We start from the raw sequence: 10,324 nt of genomic DNA on the forward strand, positions 1-10,324 counted from the left end.
CGGGATAATGTGAAGAAAGAAATTCTAAAAACTTAAAGATTGTTTGATTGAATTAAATTATTGTTTAAAATTACTCATGTAAATATTTGTACACGTTTTTATAAAGTCATACTTTCGAAATTAGAATTGCATTTGGGTTCTTTAATTATTCAAGTACTCTGAAGAGATGTTAATTTAAGATAGAATTAACATCCGAAAGGAAAGTTTGTACAAAATGTAAGGTGAAATAAATTATTTCAATAATGTTCTAAAGTTTCGTTTGAGAGTTGGGTAAAGCCTAAATATTATATTAGCCGAAGTAGAATGAGTTCTCGATGAATTATTAAACGTAAAAATTTCAAGCGATGTTATCTTTTTTGGAAGTATAATCTAACTTGTGTATTATGAAAGTTGATGTAAATGTTTCCTCATAATAAAAACCTGAGAAATTATTTTATTTATGTCTTTGAATCAATATTGTCTGACTTTAATTATTGCAACAGTATGTAGAAATCTCCACCACTGAAATAAATGTTGTTTTTAAAAACTAGCAATCTCGCTTTAATGATAGAATCAACTGTAATAACTAATATCACGAAATGCAACGAGTGATGGTTTGTTTTAAATAGTTCTACATTTATATAAATCTACTATTTTAGTCTAAATATAATATTATGCTGTTTAAACAATTTCATAATAATAGAGATTAGAAATTATCGGATCCCTTAAAAATACAGAAATAACCAAACATGAAATGTGACGTCTATAATTGAAGCCCAGTTTTATTTATAACAAAGGCCTATAATTATAATTACTAGCTTTTGTGTTAGTATTCAGAAATAAAATAAGATTTAGTATTAACAGCCATGATAACTATCTGATGAATGAATAAGTAAGTGTTTTTTAGATTTTTATTCATTGTATCATACGTAGTATGTACATATTTAGATCGGGCGATTTCTTATATCATGTAAGAATTTTATTCAAATGCGATTTCAATATGAGCGTCATATAGGAATGCAATAAAAGTCGGTTTGCGTGATATAATTTGAATATTTATTTCGTAATGTCACTGGAACAACGTAAGGGTCACGCGTCACCGATGCAGAGACAGCGGCTGACAAAATAGACGATTGCATCAGAAACTCAAGGTATTTTTGTGTCATTCCCTCTGCCCCGCATTGGTGTACGGTGGCCCTTAGAGCGAGCGGCGATGTCGTTTTGGACTCGGAACGACACCGTCGCGGCTGGCATAAACTATAAAAACGGTTCTCAACATTCTATATCGTATTATGTATATCATTATTTACAATTAACTAACTTATATTTACACTAACTACAAACGGGTATGTATAACATACAAGCCGAAATATACAATGATGATGATAAATAGTCCGTTCTATAATTACATAGCGATATATTAGTATTTCTTATTGCGGCCACGGCGATGCGTGCCGAAGAGAATGCGGGCGAACGCTTGGCGGAAATCTGGACTGAATATCGTGTAAATCACAGGGTTGAGAGTAGAATTGAAATAACCGAGCCATAAGAAGAAGCTCGCTAGATAGTCGCTTATCACACACGACTGGCATATCGGCATCACTAGCGCCATTATGAAGAATGGTAGCCAGCAAAAAACGAACGCTCCAGTGATGATAGCAAGAGTTTTTGCTGCTTTCCTTTCGCGTTTCGCTTCGAGGGATTCTTTCTTTTCTTTTTGCGAGGGACCCGGAACAATTGATCGTTCAGGCTTCGAACCATTTGTAACGGTCGAAGACGACTTTTCTGGAGATACAGCAGCTGGTAGTTTCTCGTTTATCGTAAACGCAGTTGTACGCGGCTCTTCGTCCAGCGTGTCTACTGTTGATGTACTCTGACCTTCAGTTAGTAACAACGCAGCGGCGATCGTTTCAGCTCTGGTGCGCTGGTTGCATTTCTTCAGATTTAGGAATCGTTTCTTTACGAACCTTCTGTCTCTAGCTGATTGTACGGGTCTTCCTGAAGGAGGAGCCCCGTCAGCTGATGTAGGACGAGGGGGCGGTGGCTCACGGCGTCTTCTGATTCGTCTCCGTGCCGTTTGGAATATCTTCCAGTATAAGATTAGAATGACAGCGAGGGGGACGTAGAACGTTGAACACGTTGCGAAGATTTGATACGCAAGATCTTGACTAACGAGGCACTTTTGTTGTTGTGTTATCCTTGCGAGGTAGTCGGGGTCCTTCCAGCCTAACTGGGGGGCGAGGGACACAACTAACGCTGCTCCCCACACGAGAAAAATCATTGTGAAGATCCGTTTCTCATTTCTTATGTGGATATAGTCGACGTTTGTAACAGCCCAGTACCTAGAAAAAAACAAACCATAGACATACTTAAACTATAGATTAAATTATTGAGGATTATTTCTCTTGCAGAACAGAAAAGGAATACTAATTTCCTTATGCAGAGTTGAATTTGTCTTGTATTGCACATGTAAGGTATACAATTTTTAATTATCAATCAACTCAAGTTAAAAATCAACATTAGAACAAATTATAATGCGACATAGTTGCAATTACTAATCATCACGTATACATTGGAGAACTGTTACAAGGATAAATACCAATACATATTATCTGAGTCACTTATTCGCATCTGTGGCTACTTTATGATGCGAATTGGAATGCGGAATGTGAGGATTGGCGTTGGAGTATTCTGTGGGTGAAACTGAGGACATAACTAGGAAATAGTGTCACAATGCGCTCAGATTCTTAGGATTATCCTACATAATTTGCGAGATATATTAATCTCGTTATTCATGTCAATGCTACATAGTATTTGGTTATAAACTTACTGAAATTAAGAATTGAAATAATTTGGAAACTTTGAAATTGACTTTTAACAAAACACAGTTGAACCATCCTTTTGCGTATATCTTTAGATTGCCAAAGACAAATTGTAGCTCCTTTATGTTAAGATATTTTTACGCGGTCCTTCAATGAAGTAAGAATTTATTCCTGGTTTATGATTTACTAGTGGTCCGCCCCAGCTTCGCCCGTGTTACATATATAGCCTAGAATCTTTCAAATCAGACCGATAGTTCTTGAGATTAGGGCGTTGAAACAAACAAACAAACTCTTCAGTTTATAATATTAGTATAGATTATTTATTATTTAACAATGAAGACATTATTTTTTTAATGTCTCAATATTTTTAAATACTTAAAATAATGTTTCAATTTAGTAGGATTGTAAAAAGTTTTTACCCACGTACCTACAGTTTTATTGTAAGCACTTAATCAATGCACCCTTCCATCAATATACGACTATATAGTTCATGGCTCAATGAATCATGTTTTTCTTTTTACCTGTCAGTGGCGATGGCAACGAGATGAAGTATAGATGCTGAACTGCAGAGTACGTCGCTGGATGTCCACATATCACACAGTTCCGGGCCCAATATCCAGCCTTGGCTGACCTGTGGGTGATATTGATTGAGTTTTGCGGAACTAGTATTGGGGTTACTTTTTCAATGTTTCATGAACGGAGACTTTCGTTAGTCTTATTTTGATAGTTTTATTCGTGTATTTGAAATGTTTGACAAAATGTACTTTGTTATTAAACCACATCAGTTAAGTTTCAATTAATATTATATACTGCTGAATACAATATGTGAACTGTTTGATTAAATGTTGTAAAAATATTTATATAAAACAGTAATAATACTAATATATTTACATTATTTAGATATCACTTCCAATTCTAAATAAGGAGTGCCACAAGGAATTAGACATGGGCCAATATTGTTAATAACATATGTCAATGTCTTGTTAAAATTATTCAAAGTAAATGAGATTAGTATAGTCTAATAATAGCTTAATATGACATATAGACGATATTACCTCATATACAGCCCCTAACGGCATGACCAGACATGCCACCATCAAGTCAGCCACCGCCAGCGACGCGACTAGATAGTTCGCGACATTCTGCAGATTCCTCTCTATTATTATTGCAGCTATTACGAATACATTACCTGGGAACAAACATACTATTTGAGGCTATTGAATATTAATATCTAATTATTACTACTTAAGATACAAGTTGAATATATTAGGATTTTATAATAACGCTCAGTAGCTGAGAAATATTTCAAGTCTAAAGGTAAGAAAAAGAGCACTTTAAAAAGTAACGATGTTTGTATGTAAGCAAGGGAAATTGTTCTAGAATAAGGAGAAAACACATTTATTTCATGTGTTTTTGTTGATGGCAATTTCCAAGGTTTACTAAACACAAATTTTTAGCACAGCTCGTTGATTTGGAGTTAAAATAGTTTTCTATAGGCACTGTCAATAAGATTGTAAAGAAGCACCCTCAGAACCTCTACCTGCTCGTTATCGATAGTCAAGGTAAAAAATAAATGTTCGCAACATCGAAATTCGGTGTAACAACTATGTATCATAGACCTTTCCATTAGAGTTGGCACCGCCTCATATCAACACTAGTGAAAAGAGAATTTCATTCAGCACAGACAGCTATATAACAAAATCCCGTACCTTTCACGATAGCTCCCTCTTAAATGACCTTAAGGGCGGTTATACAATGACTATCCAGTTTTTTTGGTACTTCATAGAAGGAGTTGGTTGTTTTTTGTGAAACTCAGTAACGGCTTTTAGGCGATCATTTTTCCGATGTATATTGAGAAATTGTTGCTCATATAGTTTTGGTTTTAATGATAAATACGTTTGTCTGTATGATACTCAATAATTAACTATAATCAGCAACCATTATGTAGTTCATTGTTGAAACGTCATTTTAATTATTTCAAATCATTCAATTTGTGCTTTATTCCATTTATATAACGACATATTATTTTTTAATTGCAATTTGTTCGGTTGATTACATCTGAAGTGTTATAAAAAATTTATCTTTAATTGAAAACATTGGAATTTTATTTGCTAACTAAGCATCTGTTTGTCGGAGTACAACGGTTTTATTAATTATTATAACAGTAACAGGGATATGTATGTATTTAAAGGAATTTACTTGTATTATCTACAGCCTAGAAGACCATAAAGTTTTGTGAGAATTGGATCCAGTTTAAAAGAGGTACGTATATATAAAAATACATTTATAAGGCTGTTTATATTTACCAACCTCTTGTACCTTACCTTATTACAGCTATATTTAAAGTAAGGCCAGTTTAAATATTCGGTGCTGTAATGGTTTGCGCAAATACATCAACACTTTATGTCCACACCCTAACCCGACCTCCATACAAAATTCAAACTGACGGAAAACTTTTTCCCACTCGCGACCCTTGACCCATGGGAGAATAATATATACTGAGAATATTTACTCGTGACTCTGCTATGTCGCTTCCAATAACAACTATTTTGTTATCTTCATTTGCGAAGTCTGTTCTATGATAAGGCAGACACTTCCTTTGTTTTACTGGTCTTTGAGAACGAATATTGCTTTATAAGAGATGTCACTAGACTGTTAATAAGTACTTATTGGAAATACCGTTTCAGTATACATTTTTCAGTATATACTTTAAAAAGTGTAAAAAAATATAATGATTCTATTCACATTTTTGTTCGAAATTCGAATGTATTTATGTATTATATTCGAATTTCGAAATTTGAAAGTTTACAAAATTAACATACAACCATGATTTATAGTTTCAATATGCCCGAAATCAATGTTATATTAAGAAGAAATCAACTATGCAATGTACCAAAAACACACACCCCTCAATCACACAGATGGGTAATAACAAACAGATCCATTTAACAATGCACTCGAAGCGTTAAACCTTCGAAACGTTTCAACGAAAGTATCGTTCAAAAGTATAACTACTACGTGCTTAATAGCCCAACCGAACCTCTTGACCTAGCACTCTATAACTGATTCTGTTCTGATGAGACCCAGTTATGTTTTTATTGCTGTCTACTAAGCGCCGCAGTGTTGTAAAGCGCTTTAGTTTCGCTGCATTTGTATTTGGAAATGCCATTAATGATGATAATGTTAGATATAATAAGGTTTTGAAGAAGTGAATGCGTGAACATGGTTTCTTACAAGAAATTAATTGATTCTGCTAACAGTTTGTATGCGAATTATGCTTGAACTGGACTATAGTTCGCTTCATTTTCCAACCGACTTCAAAAAAGGAGCAGGTTCTCAATACTATATATCCAAACCACCGGCGTAATTAATATCATTATCCTACTAACATTATAAACGCATAAGTTTGTAAGTGTAGTATATACAAATATTACATCTCACTTTAGCTGTATTGTCAGATCTTCCTGAATTTTAATCTGGGTCTTAATATAATTGGTTATCATTATAATATAGTTATTTTATAGAAAAGCGGACTAAGAATCTTTCAATATTCGTAGCGTTTGAAGAAAGATAAATGTCAAATAACATACATCTAAGTCATAATTCGTTCTATGAAAAGTCTTAAATCAAAGCTCCTGCTCTAGTAACATAAAAAGGGACACATACTTATATTGAATAAGATTTTCAAATATTAAGGCATTGTATACGATTTTTTATACCTTTTCATTACAATATTTTTAATGAAAACATAACATCGAAGACTTAATATTACGATTAAAACTAATTTTATACCAAGCTTCAGTAAAATATACCTATTCAGTGATTTACGAAGAAGAAGATGGAATATCTTTTCACCATCATCAGCCCATACATGTTCCCAGTGCTGGGACACAGGCCTCTTATGTGGTTTCAATATTTCACTAAAATGTACTCTTAAAATGAAATAAAACATACAGATATTGTAACCAGCATGACATCAGGTCCAACACACTAACAAACGAGTAATACAATTTAGCAAAATTAATAAATCTATCAACGACAAAATTGGCGTTCGCAAAATAATTAAGCAATTTCAAAACATGTGAATTCCGCCCGCCAAAACTGCGTGGACGAAATTAAAATCCCGTCGCTTATCATAAAATGTGTCAGAGAGATTAACGTTTGTTGTTTTCAATTTTCTTTTTAATAGATTTCTTTAAGAGCACAGCCAAGGCGTGTCAGGATTTAATTAGGTGCCGTGGAGCAATTTTTCGTTTGGCGCTATTTAATTCTTAGTGCTGAATTATTGTTTATTTTTAGCACCGAATCGCCTTTGTTGCCACGTCAACGTCTTGTCAGTTTGACGTTTGATTTCTTTTGCGCAAATGAAAAAGACATTCTTAATTAATTTTTTTAATATGCTTGACTATTGAAATCGATTTTGCAATAATTAAAGTAAATAATTCACTTTATTATGTTTTAAGAAAGAAAGAAAGAAGAAAGAAAATTTCTTTCTTTCTTTTCTTTCTTTCTATTATGTTTTCATTGCGATGGCTTTTTACCGTGTGTGTTTTTATATATATACACCATACATTGGTTCAGCTAGTTGAATTTTGGTTACATTGACCCATTTTTTAAGAATAGCCTACTACGCAGGAAATAGATTACAGAGCAAAAGTGTACGGGCCAATGAAACGCTATTCCATGCTGAAATTAATAGACTGATCGGATAGAAGACCAATACAAGTACCTAACAAAATTAATAAACAGTTTTTGATAGTTCATCGATTGTATTTAAACTTTGTTTTATTTACTTTTATCACCTCCATTCATCACTGAACGAACTCAACGTAGCATCATCAGCATCAACGCCTCAAATTATTGGCAACATATTAATCATAAAAACTAAATTTAATAAAATTAATGTATAGTTGCATAAGTCTGATCATACTATAGTTATATATTCTGCAATTTTTATCCATCATAAAGGAAGCTGGATACTAATGACATCATTGATATCTATTTATATATTTGTAAGTCAAACCATCGCAGCATTTTTACTGACCCCTTAAAACCGGGTAGCGCATTCGCGGACTCGCTGCCTCTGCGAATGTCCATCAGGCGAACCACAAGCTCTGTGACATAAAAAAAGTCCCGTCCCAAATCTATAACGTCTGCGCTTATCATATTTATGAAAGATTGCATCACATCAAGATTGGACTCATAACTTCCATGGACCAAATCCGTATATCATTATAAGCGAAGTTTGGAATATCATTTAGGCACTTTTCCCCGTTAATATAACCGAGTTGGAACTGTTCCAACTAACTCTGCCAAGTCCGTCCACGGTTGTGATTACAAAGAAATTGTGGATTATGCGCCTATTATTGTCATCGGCAATTAATAAGCGGATAACAGTTTGTTATTATGTAACTGGTGCACGAAATAATCAAATAAATGAAGACACGGTTAACTTTTGCTGGATAAATGGATTCCACCCGTTCGAATGGGCAATAAAATAGGTGACCTATGTATACCTAAAAATTTATTTAAATAACAGTTTTTTTTCATTTGTCTATAGGCATCTTTTACCTACTTAATTAGAAAATGCATTAGCATTAAAACTGTAAATATATGTGTAAAACACTAAAACACATTTTATATCGTCCCACTATTAACCTTATCAAGAACACTGTCAAAGGAGTGATAAATGCATTTATTGCAGCCATTTGTCTATACCAAGCGAGCTGTATGATTCAACTAAGTATAATGTTGCGCTCTGACTGAGCCGGGCTCTTGTTGGAACGAAATGTCAGCAAATCTGAACTGATTTAACGCTGACACGCGGTATTATTGCTCGTGTATTGGCCACTCTGAATAGGCTTTGCGCATGTAACATGTTTTTATGTGGTAGTCGAGCACGCTTCGGCACGAATTGGGCCAGCTCGCACCGGGGAAGTACCACACCCCCCCCACACCCCCCATTGTGCTGTGTTTCGTTAGGTGAGTGGGGGAGCCGGAGGCCCATATCCTTTTCCTTACCCTTCCCAGTCCTTTCCTTTATTCCTATCGCAAATCCTTTCTTAATCCCTTCCCAAAAAGTCGGCAATCCATTTGTCGAGGCGTAAGGTGTACAATGGACCTTATGCCTCTCCAAATGTTCATGGGCGGTGGTAGCGCTTACCATCAGGCGTGCCACCAGCTCCATTGCCGACTGTAAGATAAAAAAAAAATGTAACATGTAACAACATGTCTTGTTATTTGGTTGGTTCGAATGGTTAGGGAAGTTTCTAGTACAAAAACAGTTACAAAAGTTCTCTAGTAAATACAGACTCGCGAAGCCGGAGGCATTGTAAACGATCTTCAATGTTTTGTTTGGTATTTATTTCCTGATCGACGAAATTTTCATGTGATAGTCGGCTAAAGAGCTGGTGGGTAGTCTGATGGTTAGCGATGAGTGCTGTCCATATGCGTTTTTAGAGGCTATATGCCTTGCCAATTTTCCTGGATAAGGGGTAAGGGAAGGATTGATAAAGAGAATAAAGGAAAGGACAGGGAAGAGTATGAAAAAGGATACGGGTCTAGCTCCCCCACTCATCAAACGAAACAAAGTAGCATGCTACTATTTCACCTCCATCTTCTGTGGGGGTGCGAGTTGGCCTAATTCCTGCCGAAGCGAAATTTCATTTCATTTCAAAGGACATTCTCACCATTCTGATATCGCTCACCTACATTCCATTGTGATGAACAATTCATTAGAAATTCTGTATTGTTATGCGAAGATAATGATATATGTACCAACGGAACGCGTGGAGGGAGCAATCCGAAATACGTATTAGACAACCACCTTTCGCTTGGCTGTATATAGACTTATATATGATACGAGCTGCGGCCTACGGTTTCACCCGCGTAAGTCCGTATCCCGTAGACATATCGGGACAAAAGTTGTCTATATGTTATTTCAGTTGTCCAGCTGTCGACGTACCAAATTTCATTGCAATCGGTTCAGTAGTTTGTGCGTGAAAGTGCAACAAACACACACACATCCTTACAAACTTTCGCGTTTATAATATTAGTAGGAGTAGGATTATTTATTTATTTATTTAACACTTTATTATGCTGGTATACAAATAAACATTAAATATAAAAACTTACAACTAGACCAGCACAGAATACCTTATCACTAAAGAGTGATCTCTTCCAGTCAATCCACTGTATAAAGAAATAGTAAAAAGCAGGAGGTAGGTATTAAGTACATAAATATTTTAACTTTGAATATTATATATAATAGGATTAGTAGGATTAAAACCCTAGCTTATAATTATATATTTCATATATAATTATAAGCTATATATACTCTATACTAATAATACAAAGCTAAAGAATTTGTTTTAAGGCGCTTATCTCAGGAACTACTGGACTGATTTAAGAATTCTTTCACCGTTGGTTGCCAAGGTTATCATTGGGTGCTATAGGCTATACCTAGTCTTGCCATAAATATTGTAATAAAGAAAAAAGAAAATTGTTAACTGCAAATAACATTT

General features: G+C 34.7%; 1 protein-coding gene across 2 annotated transcripts in view; it reads right to left on the reverse strand.

Moving 5' to 3' along the window:
• Window positions 1–1,017: 1,017 nt before the first annotated feature.
• The window catches only part of LOC119830726 (5-hydroxytryptamine receptor), a 62,646-nt gene continuing 53,339 nt past the window's right edge, over window positions 1,018–10,324 (reverse strand). For both annotated transcript variants that reach the window (XM_038353842.1, XM_038353841.1), the window contains 3 exons: window positions 3,857–3,990; window positions 3,323–3,432; window positions 1,018–2,321 (listed from right to left, as the gene is read on the reverse strand). In XM_038353842.1, coding sequence (XP_038209770.1) covers window positions 1,400–2,321; window positions 3,323–3,432; window positions 3,857–3,990 — 1,166 coding nt within the window. In that variant the 3' untranslated portion in view covers window positions 1,018–1,399. The remainder of the gene's footprint in view (window positions 2,322–3,322; window positions 3,433–3,856; window positions 3,991–10,324) is intronic.

The sequence above is a fragment of the Zerene cesonia genome, chromosome 12 (assembly GCF_012273895.1).
Source record: "Zerene cesonia ecotype Mississippi chromosome 12, Zerene_cesonia_1.1, whole genome shotgun sequence".
NCBI classification, from domain to species: domain Eukaryota; kingdom Metazoa; phylum Arthropoda; class Insecta; order Lepidoptera; family Pieridae; genus Zerene; species Zerene cesonia.